The sequence below is a fragment of the Magallana gigas genome, chromosome 9, assembly GCF_963853765.1.
Source record: "Magallana gigas chromosome 9, xbMagGiga1.1, whole genome shotgun sequence".
Taxonomy (NCBI): Eukaryota; Metazoa; Mollusca; class Bivalvia; order Ostreida; family Ostreidae; genus Magallana; species Magallana gigas.
In genome coordinates this window covers 19,409,045-19,429,783 of record NC_088861.1, presented here as the reverse complement: position 1 = coordinate 19,429,783, position 20,739 = coordinate 19,409,045, and the positions used below count along the sequence as shown (strand labels likewise).

General features: G+C 33.1%; 1 protein-coding gene across 1 annotated transcript; it reads right to left on the bottom strand.

The window, feature by feature from the left end:
• Positions 1 to 16,387: 16,387 nt before the first annotated feature.
• Positions 16,388 to 16,926, bottom strand: LOC117691950 (uncharacterized; the record flags this gene model as incomplete). Its single annotated transcript, XM_034478888.2, has 2 exons — positions 16,889 to 16,926; positions 16,388 to 16,793 (listed from the first exon to the last, which is right to left on the bottom strand). Coding segments are annotated over exons 1-2 (411 nt in total), but the record flags the coding sequence as incomplete, so codon positions are not given.
• Between the last annotated feature and the right edge of the window lie 3,813 nt (positions 16,927 to 20,739).

The window sequence follows — 20,739 nt, the reverse complement described above, 5'->3', positions numbered from 1 at the left end:
GAACCGCGTCATTTTTAACTTGTTTTGACGCAAGAAATAGATGTAAACGTCCTACCGGAAGTACAAGGTCTGGTTTAAATTGTTCTATAGTCCAATCCACACTTTGCAAAAGTTGTTCCCCTTTGCGGGGTCAACCAAAAGGTCAAAGGGGAAAAACACATCTTTTCCCTTCTTTATGCAACCAAATATTTGGGCGCCCTGTGAAGAAATCTCTCGGAATTTAATTTATTCCTTCGATGTGTGGGTTGCCCCAACTTGGGGCAATCAAAATATCTATCACACCGTTTTAATGATTTTCGAAATGGCAAGGCATGAATGAACTTTACACTTAGTAGGCGAATCATACTTCCAGCTAATATTCTTACGCATACGTGAAAAAAAACCCCGTGATTTGAATCATTATATATGTAACCCTATAAATGTTTTATTTTCAGGGTAAAATGATAAGAGTAACGTTTATAGTAATCTACGTCTAATTATAGATTGAAATAAGGTTGTCATTGTATAGTAAATAAAATAGTGCAAGGCGCAATGCGTGCACAAATAGTTAAATTCGCCGGATGCCTTATATGGACACAACTGTGATCGGCCGAAGCCGATCACATAAATGAATAAGCAAGATGTTTTGTAGACACTACGCTGTTCGGTTTTACAGATTCGGGCGACCGACGAACTCATACCCCCAGCATCCTCTACATGTGGGGGATAATTCAGTTTTGGCGCAAAATGTCCGTGTACATGTTCACTTTGAAGTTCAGATGGATTATGAGACAAAATTAAAGCTATTAACTTTTATTTGTACAATGGCGAGCGATGGACACAGAGTCCGCTGAGTGATTCGACAGACGAATTTTTACACAGATCTGAGTCCCACTATGTCACGCAGGTCATGTACGTCAAAAGAAGTCGGAACATTTTACAAGCTCGTTTCCGATTAATCATAAGAATTTTTTAAGCACGGAAGTGTGCCTACCCTAGGACAAGTTTTAAGAATTTGATTTGATGTTTAATTGTGAGCACAACTTGTCTTGGCTCTGTTAAATCAGAGTCATGCCCTGACAATGGAATAAGTTTTATTTTTTTAAAAGACATTTTAAAAGAAAAAAACTGTTTTTTTAACGACGAAAATAACTTAATATGGTACACACTGATATTTATTACTTAACCCTAATATATAAGGTTTTATGTTACCTAGAAAAGATGATTATATTAGGTTTCTATAACCTTTGAAACTACATTTGACTTTTATTCTTGTTAAGAGTCGCTACGTTGGTATTTTTCAGCTTAAATACTGGGGCAACATTAAAAGCATGTATGATTATAAATAAATCCTTGAACGACTAGCTAGCCTAACAAACTTATTACTTAATATTAACGCAAACCAAGATGTCATTAAAATCTCATTTAGCAGCACACCAGATTTTGAATAAATATAAAGATATTGTATTTGACATTAAAAACTGATGTTGGTAACACTCTTATGCCTCCGGTCTGCCGCCCTCCGCTAAAGGCCACAGCATCTAATTAGGTCAGTAAAGGTGTATTTTATAACCAATAAAACACAATATGGTTAATATGAATTTTCCAACACTGAATTTAAAAAAAGGAAACCCTAAAAGAGTTATTACTATTCAAATTGAATTATTGTCATACCACCATACAATACTGCTGAAACGCAACGCTATGACAAATCATTTTATGCAGCAATGTACTAATTGTATTGGCGATTGGACTAAGAGATGACTTTTGAAGCTTCTAAAACACTCTTTTACAATTGTATATAATTTTAATTACCGAGTGGTTAATAATATTGTCATTGAGTGTAGTGTTGAAATAAGGAAATCAATATGCTAGGTATTGTAGATAAAACCGGTTCTGTGTCAAAAACATTATAATAGCATTGCAGAACCAAGATTTTTAATGTGTAGCAATGAAGACCGATAAACTCACAGTCCACTTGAAGAACTTGAAGTTAACGAACTTAAGCTTTTGAAGTGGGCTATCCTAGGGGAAAATCAACAATAATAAAATTTGTCAGTATCAGTTTAATAAATTAAATTAATTATTAAATAAATGAATTATAGTGTAACATGGCTTACAGCTCAATACTTTCAAAGTCAAGTATCAAAATAATGGCCAGTTACCCGTTGCGCTACGAATAATCATGTGATGTACGTATGTTTTTGGTCCAACTTTTATTTACATCATCCCTTTGACTTAAAGGTTTTCCTCTGACATTTGAAACGGAAACACGCCTGCTAGTCTACATACACACCGTGTCCGATGAAATATAAATATGAAATCCACTATAAAACCGCAATGTATGTTATATAAACAAGGGTGTATATCTTTTAAACTTTTTTGTAACATTCAAAATGGAAGAAATGTTTTTATTTTAAAAAAAAAAGTGTTACGCAAAAAGACATTTAAAGAGAGAAGAACTAAGTGTTTAAATTTCTGAAAGTATATCAATGTTAATTTTTAAAAAATAGTTCCTTAGTACCAAAAGAACTTAAATTAAGGCTTAGAAAAAAAGAAAGTCAGGGGAAAAATGGGGAAAATACAACTGTGAAACAGTCATTCGTTATTTATTTAAATTGACGGCAAGAAATAATGCAACTCTTTTTCTAGGACAAGAAACAAAACCAACTTATCAAACAAATCCGACTCGACTTATTTGTTGATTGTTTTACACGAATTAAGATTTTACCATCTTATATATTGAATCTAAAACTTCATTTTTGTTAGTGGTCGAAATCATTCAAAGCAATGAACGCATTTTATTTAACAATCGAGGCTTCTCAATGCAGCACCACAGGGGCCAAGCCCGTTTTGACATTCATTTCAATGTAACTATTTATGGTTACATTGAAATTAATGTCAAAACGGGCTTAGTCCCTGTGTGCAGCACTTCCCTCTAGGTGATCTGACACCATCCAAACTATCTATGTTTGGAGATAAACTCTGAACTTCTGCAGCTTCTTTCAAATTAACGGTAAAACTCATAATACAGTTATGCATATATTTAATAAAAATAAAAAAAAACCTTTTATCATATATCTTCCTCATACACACCGAGTTTTGATTTGAATTACATGCAGATGCATGTATTAATGCCATGCAGGCATGGTCAAATCTTTTACAAAACCACCTGCTACATGTCTGTCTTGTACTGTAGTCCGTAACATATAGAGGGGAAAAAATCTTGCGTGGTGTTCTCAACAACACAGCGTTCTTTTTTGCGCAATTACGCCATTTCGATTAATTTTTTTTCTACATGACATGTTGAAACTTTCAAAAATATATGTTGCTTTAAAGCACATTTATTTGTAGATTCAAACAAGATGAGTGATAGGTGTTTTCTGATGTCGGCTTAATTACCCATTAAATATAACCTTAATTGCAACTATATCATTACATTAACACTGTTAATAATTATTCATTCGTACAATGGCGAACGACGAACACCGAGTGGTTTGACAGACGATTATTTATACACACCCGAGAGCCACTACGTATGTCAACGTAGGAACGTCTTGCAAGCCTCGTTTCTCATTTTAACAAAAGATTTTGTTTGTCAAAATGAGCTTACACTAGGAAAAGTTAATAGGGTTTAATTTTGCATTATAGTGACAAAAATATTCAAGGCATGATACAATCATTTACCGAACTATCTGCTCCTTTTGTTGTCTGTACTGAGGGGAAGAAACATACGCAGCATACAAAACCACAAAATGCATTCTCATATGCCACAATGCCATTATGAGGATCCCATGTTTTCTACATGACTTTTTAAAACATGTATAGGCTACAAAGTCTACTATCTTGAAGTGTTAGAATACATACTAACTATGTTATATTAGTTTTGTTTTCGGCAACAATGCCCTAAGAATATACCTTTGCAACACTTATACTCTGTTGCAAAAAACTGTAACACTCATTAAAAAGACATACTTCAAATAACTAACTAAATGGAATAAATATAATATATATTTCAATGCGCTAGTGTTTAAAATCTAATTCAAATATATATTCAAATTAAATGCAAAATTAACGTAAATGGATGCAATTAATAACAATTAAAATAATCTATAACTATTTTGTAACCTAATGAAATACTATTCTACAATAACGAACTAAATATAAATCTAACTACATATAGAATACTAACTAAATACAAAATATAAATGAAATCTTTAATTTATCATGTAAAATATGCGAAGCCAACAAAACGAAGCCAACAAAACAAAGCGTGCAAAACAATTTTAAAAGTGCACGGATATAGATAATTGTTAAACCATTATTTTCATAGAAGTGAATACATAATCTGAAAAATAAATAAATAAGATGTTTTGTAGACACTACGCAGTTCGGTTTTCAAGATTCGGACGACCGACGGACTCCTACCCCAGGCAATTTCTACATATAAGGGATACTAGTAATTCAGTCTTGGCGCAAAATGTCTGTATATGTTCACTTTGAATAAACTTTGATTTGTACAATGGCGAGCGATGGACATTGAGTCCGCTGAGTGATTCGACAGACGAATTTTTACACAGATCTGAGCCCCACAATGTCACGCAGGTCATGTAAGTCAAAAGAAGTCGGAACATTTTACAAGCCTCGTTTCCGATTAATCATAAGAAATTTTTAAGCACGGAAGTGTGTCCACACTAGGAAAAGTTTTAAGAATTTGTCAATGATTTGATGTTAAATTGTAAGCACAACTTGTCTTGGCTCTATTAATTCAAATGGAGTACTACTTACATGTACTACATATATGTACCTTTTGTAGTCTGCAACGAAGAAATCAAACATACATAGGCGTCGTTCTAAAAAAAAATATTCTTTTTCTGATATGCACGACACCTTAAGTATCTCCTTTATTCTGACTTGTCAAAGCATTTCAAAATACAGATAACTTTCAATACTAGCTTACGAACTAGCTGAAATACGGTTTTTCTGTTGTCGGCATATTTACCCCTGATTATAAAATATACCTTTGCAACAATATCCTTACATCGACTCTGTTGCAAAATAATGTAACATTCATCAGAACGATGTACCTAAAAATGAATAGCTAAACGGAATTTAAAGTTAGTACAATGTGATTCATATCACAAATTTAAACGGTTTTAGAATCGTATTCAAATATATATTCAAACTTAATGCAAAAATAACGTAAATGGTTGCAAATAATAACAATAAAATATTCTATATCTATTTTGTAACCTAATGAATTCTACTCTACAATAACGAACTAAATACATGTATAGACCTAACTACATATGAAATACTAACTAAATACAATATACGACTAAAATCTCTTAAAATATCGTGTAAATCATGCGAAGCAAACAAAAAAAAACAAAGCGTGCAAAACAATATTTAAAAAGCAAAAAACTACACGGATACAGATGAAGTGAATACATGGTCTGAAATTGAATAAGGCGGATGTTTTATAGACACCACGCGGTTCGGTTTTCAAGATTCGGACGACCGATGGACTCCTACCCCAGGCAATTTCTTCATGTGAGGGATAATTCAGTCTTGATGCATAATTCCCGTGTACGTTCACTTTGAAGTACAGAGAGATTATGAGACAACACTAGTCTTGAGACTATAAACTTTGATTTGTACAATGGCGAGCGCTGAGTGATTCGATAGACAACTATTTAACAGATCTGAGCTCCACTGTGTCACGCATGTCATGTACGTCAAAAGAAGTGAGAACATTTTAAGAATTAGATTTGAATCGTAATTAGTGTAACCATAGCTTTTCTGAGCTCTATTAAATCAAATACAGTACTATACGTACTATTTATATGTACCTTTTTTTGTCTGCAACGTAGAAACAAAACTTACATAGGCGACGTTCTAAATATGAATTATTTTCTTATACGCCATAATGACTTCTTAGTATCTCCTATATTCCGACTTGTCAAAACATTTCAAAAAACAGATAACTTTCAATACTGGCTTACAAACTAGCGAAATACAGTTTTTCTGTTGTCGGTATATTTCAAAAAACAGATAAATTTCAATACTAGCTTACAAACTAGCGAAATACGGTTTTTCTGTTGTCGGCATATTTAAAAAACCCCAGATAACTTTCAATGTTGTCGGCATATTTACCCCTGATTATAAAATATACCTTTGCAACAATATCCTTACATCGACTCTGTTGCAAAATAATGTAACATTCATCAGAACGATGTACCTTAAAATGAATAGCTAAACGGAATTTAAAGTTAGTACAATGTGATTCATGACACAAATTTAAACGGTTCTAGAATCTTATTCAAATCTACATTCAAATTAAATGCAAAATAAACGTAAATAGTTGCTAATTTGTAACTTAATACACTACCTTTCTACGGTAACGAACTAAATACAAACCTTACGATACGTTATAATACCGATGACATCTTTGAGATATCATGTAAAACATGCAAAGTAAAAACAAAACAAAGTGTGCAAAAATATTTTTAAAAAGCAAAAAGCTGCACGAATACAGAGAACTGTCAAACCATCATATTCATAGAAGTGAATACATGATCTGAAAAACGAATAGAACGGACGTTAGTAGACACTATGCGGTTCGGTTTTACAGATTCGGACGACCGACGGACCCCCGGCATATTCTACATATAAGGGATAATTCAGTCTTGGCGCATAATTCCCGTGTGCGTTCTCTTTGAAGTACAGAGGGATTATGAGACAAAACTATAGCTATAAACTTTGATTTGTACAATGGCGAGCGATGGACACAGAGTCCGCTGAGTAAGTCGACAGACAACTATTTATGCTGATCTGAGTGACTGTCCTCATTTCTTACGCAGTAATTCAGTCTTGGCGCATAATTCCCGTGCACTTTGAAGTACAGGGGGATTATGGGACAAAACTAGAGACTATAACTTTTCGATCATACAATGGCGAGCGATGGACACATGGTCCGCCGAGTGATTCGACAGACGGCTATTTATACAGATATGGGAGCTACATGTACGTACGTCACACCGCGTGCGCCAAAGAAACATTTACAAGCTTTGCTTCCGGTTTAAACAAAAGAACATTATTTTTAAAAAGCAAAATCTTGCTTGCAATAAGAAATAATTTACTTAAATAGTTTGTAAATATTGGCGAATTATCTTCCCTTTTTTCTCAATCGTGCTCGCAATAAGAAGTAATTTATGTAATTGGCGAATTATCTTGCCTTTTTAAACAAACAGTATGCTATGACAGTTATCAAAATCTTTCAAACTTATTCATACTGAGTATTCACAGTATATGCAATAGCAAGATAGCATAAAGATAATTTTAAAAATGATATCAGCCCATTGAAGATTGTTTTATGGTTTCAAGTACAATATTAACCCCCTCTATAAGAGTTGATCGAACGATGATTACAAGCTGAACCAATATCAAATGGGCATAATTGTTTATTATGAATAATCTTTTCAACTTTTACATTTTAATATAATACTTTAAAACTTGGTTATGTCCTATGTGTATAATGTTTAAAATTTTCTTAAAAGCCTTAACTTGTTGTATGTTATTACAGCCTACATGCATTTTCAGTATCATACATTACTAAGAGTAGCTAGCATATATTTACAACTACCAAGAATTATTCCCTCTATTTCTTACGAAAACTTATAGTTCATTCATAGCGCAATAGAAACGGCCAGATTGAAATCTACACGCCCCGTGCATCGATTGGTCGAAATCTACAGCGGCTGAAAGTGAGAAGAAATTAATTGACATGTCTGAAATTGACACGCCCTGTTTATCGATTGGTCAAAACCTACAGCGACCTAGGAAAAATCACGGACTGCACGAAATAATCATGGCGATGTCAAACTCAAAGTCTCACAGGAGACGATTTGGCTGTTTCTTTTAGCTAACGTACCATCCTTTCTGATATCTTTCATTTTATCAAATAAAATATACATGACTACTTAATAAAATATACAACATGACTAAGTGGTCATGTTGTATATTTTATTTGATAAAATGAAAGATATCAGAAAGGATAGTACTTATGTACATTAACAGTAATTTAGTGAATTTTACTTACTTTTTATAATCAGTTTATTAATTAGTTAAAAGAAATATGTTTATATAAACAATAAAGGCTTTCTTTGATGATTCATCTGGGTTATGAAGGCAGCGATCAGTGTAGAAAAAATTTACATAACCCATTAACGCGGGTTCATATAATCGTCTTCATATCCCAAATGAATCACCAAAGAAAGCATTTTATTGTTTAAATGACTTTGGTTAAGTTATATGATGAGAGAGAGAGAGAGAGAGAGAGAGAGAGAGAGAGAGAGAGAGAGAGAGGGGGGGGTTTAATAGTTTTGTGCATGTACTTATACATTGGAGCTAGATTTCTCGAGACTGATAACATCCTAAGGTCCATAGTGAAAGAAACAGAGCTATATATTAAGTATGTCATTGTGCCAGATAATTATGCCAGTGCCAATGCGGCATTGTTTGCAAATGTTCAATGTGCATTTTCGGAAAATGTCAAATATGCCATATAAAAAAACCATCACCTAAGTTGTTTTATAACCACTTTTGTTATTCGTGTAAATTATCTGTCGGGTGAAGCAATAAAATCCTACGGGAAAATAATACACTGAAAATGTAATTCAGTATGTATATTGATTTTAGCGGTTAAGGATTTTGGGTTTTAAGGGTTTTACCTTTAAGGTTTTAAGGTAAATTGTTGTTGAGTAGTGTTTTATAGAGTAAATATTTCTACATGACATAATTAATTTCGCACTGCTATATCTTACATTGTTTATACGTGTACATGTGGGGAAACTTGATTTTACAGTTACAGATCAACAGATTTTTTTTTTCATTTTTTTTCCTGTAAATGACAACTTTTCACTCATTCTTTGTCTGATACTATATGCAGAAAAACATGACAGGCGGAAAATGTTTTTTAAGACAAAAGAGATAAAGATTTTTGACATATCCGACATGTTTCTAATTTTGCACATAACGACTTTCCTATATTTGGCTAGAGACATTATCCGACGATGACGTAGTTCTGTAACATTTCCATAAAAGACGGCTCGTTTAGATACCTAGCGGACATCGTGTCATGCCGTTCTAGGAGCCATCACGATACACTATGGTTGGGTGTCGAGTACTCCCGCAACGTTGCTGAAGATAGAAAAATTCTTCTCTAAAGGTACCGATGGGTTGGTTGTTAACAAATTTTCTTTGAATCAATAAAGAAAATGTACATTTAGAGTAACGTGTCAATAATTACTTTATAATATAAACCGTGCTAATTTATTAGTCCCCTACCGGTTTTCACCGGAGGGGACTAAAGCTTTCCTCTGCGTCCGTCAGTCCGTCTGTTCGTCCATCAGTCCGTCCGTCTGTCTGTCCCACTTCAGTTTTCCACACTTTTTTTCTTTATGCGTTTGAGGAATAATATGAAATTTGCTGAACAGCTTCAAAATGTCAATCTACAGATCAAGTTTACACTTTTGTAGCGTCTGGTTGACATATTTTCGAGAAAAATATTTTTTTATATTCCAATTTTTTAATGTTCGGGTTTGATATTTTGCATAACAGTGCATTGTTTTCACAATTTCCACAAACCGGTAGGGGACGTGTATTGCTTATGCAATACTCTCAGAATGCTTGTTTATGGTAGAGTTAGATCAATTTGAAATGCAGATCTCTACAATGTAGCTTTTCGGGAAAAATCGGGTTACAGACCAATTTTCCTGTAGAGCTACAGGTATGCATCAATATATACCTAACTAAGGTTTAATTTGGTTTGACTTGCTGAATAAATTATCATGTTGTAAATTTTGAATTTACCGGGTGACAGTAAATACAAACTTTACAACATGTATTGGATTCGAATCTAACAACTAAAACAAAACAAAATTAAAGTGTTGAGCAAACCCTTATTAAAAACCGTTTAACCGAGAGTATGTTTGTATAATGTTGACATGCGTTATTCTAATTTTGAAGCGTTGTGTACCTGAAATTTCGGCTTAATTATGGTTTTCTTGTCAAAAGTAAAATCCGAACCGATGCAGTATGCAATGCAAATGATAAAACTCGCGTATTTATATATGCAACATCTATTCTAATAAATCGTTTCAATGACTTGTTGGTAAAACAGCTACTAAATTGTTAGATGAAGACAACTTGGAGAAAATAATCGTAACATGAATATTGCATTCATTTAAAGGGCAATTATTGAGTTGATACTTTAATTGTGTTAAACTAAATATGGGCGGCGGAAAGAGTCAAAAAGACGTTAATGCAAAAGGAACAACTAATTTTTAAAATCGTACTGAAATTCGAAACAGACCAGCTTAAAACAAAATCCACATACATAAATCAGCAGACACCGATGCAAAATCAACGGTCATTCACTGAATTAACGCTAGATGGAGTGCAAATGGTACCAGGTAAAATAGTGCCCTGTAGAAAACGTGCCTTTGACTGAGGGGAGGTTTTCATGCGCGGATCCAGAATTTTTCCAGGGGGGGGGGGGGTGGGGCGGGGGTCCAAAGGATATTTAGGTTTGCTAGTGGTGGGGATGGGGTAGGGGTTGCCGAGTGTGCAGGCGGTGTGTTCCCTTTTTGCATATATTCGATAATAAAGTACAGAACAATCGATGTGAATAATGTTTACAAGTTAGATAATAATTATACATGTAGTCTGTTTTTCACCAGAGATTTCATCGCATTTTTCAAATGCATTTAATAATCATGCAAAAGTACGTAAAAGTTATGACGACCTCACTTGAGTATCATATGCCAGGGGTGTTATGTACATGTGTCTTAATTGGACATATTTTATCATCTGAAATATCTATCATAATTCTTTCATCTGAAATTTTTGAAATTCATTTTGATGATACAATAATATTGTTATATTCAACCACTACATACTTTATATGAATTTTATTAAGAATGTTACAATTCATGAGAAAAAACGGCAAGATTCACCAAAATCATTATCAAATTATTAAGCTATACAACCTCACGAAGTTGTGTATAGGAATTATAACAAAAAGACATTCAAAGTGATAGATCATACGCTATTGAGAGGTCCTGAAATATGTGTAGATTTCATGATATTTGTTCCCATTTTTGACCCTTGTTCTATTTTTAGTAACATGCCTTTTACTTTGTAACTTTACTTTGACTACTCATTTCCTATTTTTCATACCAATTTTTTACTAACTTCCAAAAACGTGGGGGGGCCAACTCCATTATAATTCATTTTTTTATATGTAAATTTTAAAAAAATTGCTGCTGCGAGAAAAAGTGGGGGGGCCAGGCCCCCCCTGGCCCCCCCCCTGATGCTACATGCCTGTACATCAACCATGCTTGTGGACTGTTTTGCATGACTTTCTCTAAATACTGTTGCATTCGTTTTGATGAACACATGTGAAATTTGGGAGGCAGTTATCACTGAGTGCATTCTATTTCATATATTCTTAATCTTTTAAGTTATTTGAAGCATTAGAACATTTTTATATTTATTTCAATTCTTAATGATTTAATCTTTTATGATTTACGTTTACGCCACGTAGGCCTGTCTATTTAATTAATTGCTAGTCATTCAGGCATAGCTCTCTGATATCAATTAACAAGATTTATTTAATCTGGCTTTTGAGCTAAGACCACGCAATCTGTGTATACATGTATTTCGCTTGGACTAGTGTCATTTTTAACATTTTTTTTTTTTACAAGAAATAGATAGTTACGTCCTATGGAAAGTCCAAAGCCTTTTTAAAATGGTTCTATTTACAATTAAGATATTTTCTAAGCACCCCTTTTAATGCTAAACATGTTTTGTGGGTTTTTTTTCAAGGGGGAAAGATTAAGATGTTAAATTTTCAAAAAAAAAAAAATTCTTATAGCGAACTACATAAAAGATTTTACTAGGCGATAACTCCAAAAAAGTTTCAACGTAATGTTTTGACTGACCTTTGTCCAATCAAATGTGAATCGTAGTAAGGCGGAGTTAAGACAGGAGAGAACATTAATGGAAGTCTTTATATTACATGAATATCCTATATTAGTTATATTAATTATATTTCAAAAAAATTTGTAAGTATTTTTCGAACTTCATCACACTCTTTAAATATTGAAAAAAGTTGACACAACAAGGTGCCAAGAAATGAAAGATTTTGCAATCATTGTAATAAAAAAGATTTAGAAGATGAGTTCCACTTTATACTCATATGCCCTTTTTACGCTGAATTACGAAAGAAATATATAAAAGAGTTGTTATTACAAAAAACCAAGTGTTTTAAGCTAGCTAAACTTTTAAGTGTTAACAATACAAAGGAATTTTTTACTCAATAATCTAGGAAAATATTTGCCTAGTGCTTTTAAAATGAGAGCGCAGCATTAATAATAATACTATAGTTTAAGCTACTTATCATACATTTATGTCCGTTCATATTTTAAGATATGTACATGATTAAATTGTCTTAATATGTCTACTCACTTACTGAACATTGCACATTTGTATATAATTTTATATGTATTTAATTTGTATTCCGTATTTTGTATATTAAAAAAATATTGACCGGTTAATATTTTTCGGACGAGCTTATATTACAATTATTAACTATTTGTCTACATAGAGTGATATAGGGAGAATATACTACTGAATATAACAATGTAAACTATTCAATTCCCTAGAACAATTTTATAATTCGAACTCGTGAATACTGTGTTCGTTGTTGTTGGTGGTGTTCTTGTTGTCTTTGTTGTGGTAATTGTAATTGTTGTTGTTGTCGTCGTCATCGTTGTTGTAATTGTTGTTGTTATTGTCGTCGTTGTTGTTGTTGTGGTCGTCGTTGTTGTAATTGTTATTGTTGTTGTGGTCGTAGTTGTCGTAATAGTTGTGGTCATTGTTGTTGTTGTGGTCGTCGTTGTTGTAATTGTTGTCGTTGTTGTTGTGATCTTCGTTGTTGTAATTGTTGTTGTTGTGGTCGTTGTTGTTGTTGTGGTCGTCGTTGTTGTAATTGTTGTCGTCGTTTGTCGTCGTCGTTGTTGTAATTGTTGTCGTCGTTGTTGTTGTTGTGATAGTCGTTGTTGTAATTGTTGTCGTTGTTGTTGTGATCTTCGTTGTTGTAATTGTTGTCGTCGTTGTTGTTGTTGTGATCGTCGTTGTTGTAATTGTTGTCGTTGTTGTTGTGATCTTCGTTGTTGTAATTGTCGTTGTTGTGGTCGTCGTTGTTGTTGTTGTTGTGGTTGTTGTTGGTGGTAATGGTGGTCTTAACTAATTTTGTCTTGTTTACAAAAAAATCACCCTATCTTTGGATGTACGATACTTCATTTTAGATAATATAATAATAATTTTAGGTATCATATATATATCATAATAGGTACTATTATATCAGATAAAACACGGTTCTTCGAGATTTAATTGCCTGGAAATGCGGCGTTGATGAACTGATAGCTGCAATGCGCAATCAAAGAATATACCGGTATTTTATGCAACTAGCTCTCATATTAGGGATGTTAACGAAGACTCGAGTACTCGACTGGGTAACAACAATCATCGACTAAAATTCTATTAGTCGATTACTCGTTATAAAGTGAAGAGAATTTTAAATATCTTATTTATTCATTAAGATGTTTGTTTTCATAATCATTAATATTTTTTAAACTGTTCGTAAGGAACGAGGCAATGCCTTATCATGGATCAAGATACCTTTGAGTTGCATTTGATAACTTTGATGATACAATCAGGTAGGTAGCTCAGCTATATTCTATGTATCGGCGTCACAAGAAAAACGAAATGACAGCCGAGGACATTCGCAATATAAAAGAAGGAAACGTGCAGATAGATTATGTGTACTTTTTAATGCAAAGGGGCATAACCTGTTCTATTTTTAGTGTCTTATATGTCTTTTGAGGCCGTGTGCCAATATCTTATGCATTGTATCTATGTGAAAATTTACCTGTAATATTGGCATGTTATACTTAGTTACTTACTTACTTTCTTACTTATTTACTTACTTATTCACTATCGGAAATAGATCTTAAATAATTTTTAATTCATTTTAAATTCAAATTCATTTATTACATTTAACAATAAGTTTTAGATTTTTTTTTTAAATTTAAAAACACGTGACGTATGTGTGACAGTAGCACTATTTGATTCTGAAAAGGACGCACAGAATCCACCAGTACAGCAAAACTCGTTATTGTGAAGTCAAGGGGACCAATAAATTGTCTTTGTTATATTCGTTATTCGTTATATCCATAAAACGAATTCGACAATCCCTCGATTGAAGCTCCCGATCAATCGACTAGTCCCTCCGAGTAAATTTGACATCCTTATCTCACATACATGTATCGGCAGGTTTAAAGTTTGCTGATTTTAGTAGTATAATACATGCATAAGGAAACTTGTTGTGTGTATAGTGCCACATTTCCGTAACCCTTCTTTAACAACGCATTTATACGCACCCAAGAAAAAAAAATCCCACAAAAAGCAAGTGCTATTGCAATTTACATTTAATTAACATTTTTAAATATGTTGTTAAGGACAAAGTCGACAAAATAAGATAATCAATAGTTCAAAATGTTTAAATAAAAACATGCATGCCAAGAGGAATGTTTATTATCTCATGCAGTAATCAAAGATAGAACAGTGCGTATATTATGATTTGAGAGTCGTGGTTTTTAATTCTCAACCAATGGTCAGATTACATTTATGAATATCTTGATAAACAGAACCATACAGTTGGTAAATATCAATACAAAATAGGGCAAAATTTAGAATACAAAGGTAACATGTTGTAGGATATGTAATATAGGAGACAGAATTTGAAGAACATTTTGGTTTAGTCTGGGTTATCCTGAAACGTAAGAAAAGATCTTTGTATAAGCTAAATTTGTCTGCATCGATATATGCGTATCAAAGTTTTTCTAAATATCAAGCAGCGTGATTTAATGTTTTGTTGTGGTTGTAAGTTACGTCAGCTTTGAATACTGTAGATTCCTTATTAAACGCGAAGAATTAATATCCGCGTAAAATCGTGAAAAGCAGTCCTCGCGGATTTTGAAATCTCGCTTTTATTTTTTTTTCCAGACAGTTTTAAACTATAGAGAACTATAACAAAATATTGGTGCTCGCTATTTTGAAATCTTGCGATTTGATTCTACACAGCGGAATCACGGAATTAAGTATTATCCGCGTAAAATAAGGAATTTACAGTATATTAACATGAGGTTACAGATGTTGGACCGTTTCATTGTTCAGATTGAACTATAAGAGCTAAGTTAACGTACTTTATAGAGGCGGACCGTGTGGGTGCAGTGTTGACTGTCAGTGGTCAGATGAAGAGCTGTAGAGAGAGACAATATTTTAATAAATGTGTACAATATAAAAAATAAAAAAAATCTATTTAAAAAAAAATGATACAGTCAAAATAAAATACCCCTTTTCCATTTTATACTTTTTTTTACCTGTATTGTCTGCGCATCTCAGGATCAAACACATATTCCCCGGAATGTCTGCATTTAAATGAGATTAGGGTGTTAATTTTTAAAATCATCGGTATTAAATGACGAAGATAAATATCTTTAACGAGTAATAAGAACAAGAAGTAAGACTTGAAGGTGTGTTCCATTACTACTTATGGTTAAGATCTAGTAAATGAAAGGTAGCTAAATGTTAATAAAAATCAAGACATAAATTCTGTTAATGATGCTTCTTAATAATAACTTTGTTTGATATGTTGTATCAGGGCTTAAGTTTTGGGGAAACAAAAATGAAAAATCATGTTTTCCACTGTCTTTTTCAGTGGAATATAAGAGATTCTGAAATAAGAAACAAATCTTTTCTTTTCTATTCTATTTTGATTAACGAAATATATTTAAAATGCCTACAATTTCCTCAAAAACGGTATTAAACAAGCTCTTGGCTTCCACGTTAACTTGGTGTCAAATTGAATACTAGTATAGGTATCGGGATTACTTTTCCCATGATTTAATATAGAATGTCTAGAATTTGTTTCATTTTCTGCATAATTCCTTAAAAGCCGTAAAATACGGGGAAATGATTAATCAAATAATGATGTCATAATGGTTCTAGCACCAAAAAGACACACACTCTGGAATTATTTACTAGATCTTATCCTCAATACTTGGAATGGCTAATTTTGTTGATTTTACCCATGAGATTTAGATCTAGATGGGTCATTTTGTTGATGCTGGTGCTGTTGTTGCTGCTGCGGTGGCTGTGCTTGATGCTGTTGCTGCTGGTGTTGTTGTTGCTGATGCTGCTGGTGTTGATGCTGCTGGGCATGTGGTTGCTGCTGGGCATGTGGTTGATGCTGTTGCTGCTGGTGTTGTTGTTGCTGATGCTGCTGGTGTTGATGTTGCTGGTGATGTTGCTGTTGCTGGTGTTGTTGTGGTTGTTGTTGCTGTTGCTGCTGGTGCTGTTGCTGTTGGTGTTGTTGTTGTTGTGGCTGGTGGTGTTGTTGTTGCTGGTGGTGTTGTTGTTGCTGGTGGTGTTGTTGCGGCTGGTGGTGTTGCTGTTGCTGGTGATGTTGCTGTTGCTGGTGATGTTGTTGTTGCTGGTGATGTTGCTGTTGCTGGTGATGTTGTTGCGGCTGGTGATGTTGTTGCGGCTGATGGTGTTGTTGCGGCTGGTGTTGTTGCTGTTGCTGATGATGTTGCTGTTGCTGTTGATGTTGCGGTTGTTCCTGCTCAGAGGCGCTATCACTTTCTACACTTGCCTTTCTACCTTTACCTTTACCTTTGAAAAAACTAGATAAAAAAATCATATTTACTAAACGGCATGATAAACATCATCGTGATAGAAAAAAAATGATATTTAAAGTTAGAAAAAGAGAGAAATTTACGCCATATTGAGGCTCAGTTGATATCGTGTTTGATATATACCTGTTTGGTTTTTGAATATATTTGGCTTTTATTTTAAGTAAGACAATAAACATCCTGTCACATGACAAGTTGTTTGTACAAGAATTATCTATAAATAGAGAGAATCTTTTATTTGTATCCTGATAAATGACCAACGAACGGTATTTCAGAGGACGCCAGAAAAATATGGTGGAAAGCCAATGAATTTTCCTTGAAAATACGAGACCACTGCTGTAACTCGTTTAAAAATTAAGAATTATTGACGGCATTTTGACTGTTACTATATGTCAAAACCGACGTAAAAAAAATTCTGAAATCAAATACAATCATTTTTTTACTTTCTTAAAGAAATTAATAATAAGATTTATGATTGAGGATTTTTGAAGAAAAATTCTAGCTTGATTTTTTTTAATGTTTGAAAAAAAAATAATTATATCAAATTGCACGACTAAAGTACATCATCATTTAAAGCAAAAATACATTTTTTGCGTTTTGAAAAAAAACCCCGTTATTTCCGATTCCTCTAAAAAGAGTTATTTTTTCCAAGAATTATATTTGCTACGGTAAGTGATTTAAATGGTAAGAAATGATAACAAAAACTCTAGAACAGTGAAAATTACAAATAGATTAGTAGATGCATGCACAATTTGAAATCACAGCCATTTTAATTTATCTCAATTACAAGGTGCTAGAATTTATATAAAAGCTTTGTTTTTATTGCACGAGTGAAAATCGTTAATATACTTACATAGTTTCTCTGGGGGTTTCTTTTAATTTTGATTGTATTGCGTTTTCTACAATCTCTTCCATATGAGGATATTGACGAGTAATGTTTGTAAAGTATAGGGCCAGTTTTATTTTTTCATATTATTATGTTTTCCTTACATGTAAATTTTTGAAATCTTTCAAGCTTTTAAATTAATATAACCATATGTTACAAACAAATTTAAAACACCCGAAGTAATTATGTCGATTTTTTGTTCGTAGTGTACAGAATTTAAATTTAGCAAGGCCATAAATTATGCTCAGTAAATTATCCTTTAGTATATTGTAAATTCCTTATATTACGCGAGTACTTAATTCCGCGCGTTTAATTACGAATACACATTAGTATAATCGTTGCCGATTCTTAATTACAAATTTGCATCTAGATATATCTGAAAAAAAATATATAAACTTTATGTGCATATTCGAGCTTTCGTCTTCTGACATCTGCATGAAACATTAATAACTTTCTGGAGATTCGTTGAAGGATAAAGCGGGGGAAGGCGTCAGTCCATAAATAAAGCCGAGCTAGCCGAATCTCAGGTGAACACGTCAAAAAAAAATAATCTCCTACGTTTTAATTACTTGTTTCAAAACATTGAATTTTATTGCTTATATTAACAAACAATTTTTTTTTAAATTCCTAATCATTGAACGTTTTATTTTTCTTTCAACTTTAATGGCATATTTATTGTGTATTAAAAACGCGAATACACCATAACAAACAAAAGTCAGTTCTGGATTGTAGAAAAAGTGAGTTGAAATCTCTCTCTCTCTCTCTCTCTCTCTCTCTCTCTCTCTCTCTCTCTCTCTCTCTCTCTCTCTCTCTCGGTGTCTTTGTTAATATAATGCAGCGGTGAACATCTTTATTTCTTATTACAAATTTTAATATGTATGCGCAAAATGGGCACTTTTTTCCAGTCTTCACATAAGGTATACCTTTCTGGCTCAAAAGTCCTTAGTTCCAGCTTGTATCTATAAAATATGTTAATTTTTAATATCATAACTTTTGGTAAAAATACATTTAGAACCAATTTAACAAGACTTTCGGTAGGACGTAGCTTTCTCTGTCTTTCGTCAAAACAAGTTTAAAATGACGCTGGATTCAAGCGAAATATGCACCGATTGCGTAGTCTTAGCTCAAAGCCAGACAAATCGTGTTGATTTCGAAGAGCCATGGCTGAGTGGCCAACAATGAAATAGACAGGCCTACGTCACAATGCTGCTTGATACAACTATCTAAAGTCCAAGCTCTTGTTAAAATGATTCTTTCCCTGTGTTCAGAAATTGCAATCGAGACAGTATGAACATAACATTTTCCTGGCTCTTCGTCTTTTCAAAATTGTATAGTCAACAATATATATACCGGAATTTAACCTTCTGTATAAGGCACATATTGCTAGTTCCAGTAAGCAGCTATAGACGTTGGACAGGAGAAGGAAGATTCCGCTAATGAATGTCTGTTGGTATTATAGCAAGGCGTCTCAGCAATAGTCCTCATCTTTATCAAGCGCATGTACATTTAGAGTTAAGAAAAACGTTTACTTTATTAAAGTTACATGAGCTGCAATTTTAAAGCCCATTATTTTATGGTAAAAATAGAGTTTCATTAATTTGTGACTACATTTAGAGCAATGAAAGCTTCGATTTTTATGCCGATATATTTTTTAATGTGAAGTTATTAACATTTGATAAGTTTATTGAATTGTTTTTAAACGTCCTTTAGTCCAATTTTGTGGGAAAGGCTATCTAGAGTCCCTGGATGAAGCAAAATTACATTCAATTACATTTATTTAATTCATTGTTTTAAAACAGTGTCCTTTTTTTTTCTTTGACTAAGTTTCCGTCCTAATATACTTACTAAAATTCGGATTTATTAAAAACTGCTACCATTGAATTTCGTTAGATTTACGGTAGGAATTACGTATACTCGGTAACAAAAAATTTATAAAAATTAGTCTATAGTAAAAAAAAAAAAACAACCCCCAAACCAGTGACGAATTAAACGCACATGAACAATGTAGACTGAATCACCAAGACCCCACCCCGCCCCCCGCCCCCCCCCCCCCCAAAAAAAACAACAACAACAAAAACAACCTTCCATGTTTTAATTACTTTTTTCAAAACAGTTTATTAAATACTTATACCAAACAAATTAAATTCTTAAACATTGAACGCCTTTCTTTTTTTTTCTTTCTTTTTTTTTTGGGGGGGGGGGGGCAATCTTTAATGGCAAACTTACACACTATTACAGCATGCGTATATATAACTGTCACACAATTCAATTCAATTTATTGTCCTTAACCTTTACAACTCATCAGAATGCAAAGTATAATACATATAAAATTACAAACATTGTATACAGATTTGCAATGTTCAGTAGGGGAGTGGACATAAGAAAAAATAATGCACCCAACATAAAATATAAATTGAGATATAGCTTAGACCGGAGTATCATTACAATCATGAATGCTGCGCTCTCATTCTTGGCCATTATAATATGTGCAGCTTTCGGTCATCTTTCGGTCATATGCTACCAACTCCTCTACTTGTACTAATATACAGGTTCGTGTAAGCTGTCAGTTTGGAGAAAAATTATCAGGCATCTTTTCTCTCTTTAGATTGAACATTTTTTAGATTATACTTATTATCTCAATACAGGCACGTGTATAGGAAATATTAAAAGCTCTCCATAAGGAGCAAATTATTACTTTTCATTAAACATTCTCAGTCACTTTTATCTTATTAAAGTATATATAAATGAATACCTTGTTACAAGTATTAACAAATAGTATTGTTAATTTTTTTTCAGAATTGATATTTAGATTTACATTGTTTTGACATTAATTACAATTACAAAAGCAGGCTTTGACTTTTCGGTGATTAAAATTTTAATTTGCACGTGTCGCTCTGTGTGGCCACAAGGAGATACAGACTGTATTATATCAACATGTGAATACATAACACGTGGAAAAAGGGTGCGCAAATAGTACAAATGTACTTTTAGCTTAAATGATTTGATGGGATAGAAAAACAACGCGGATTTGTTTTGGCTGTTCCGTCTATA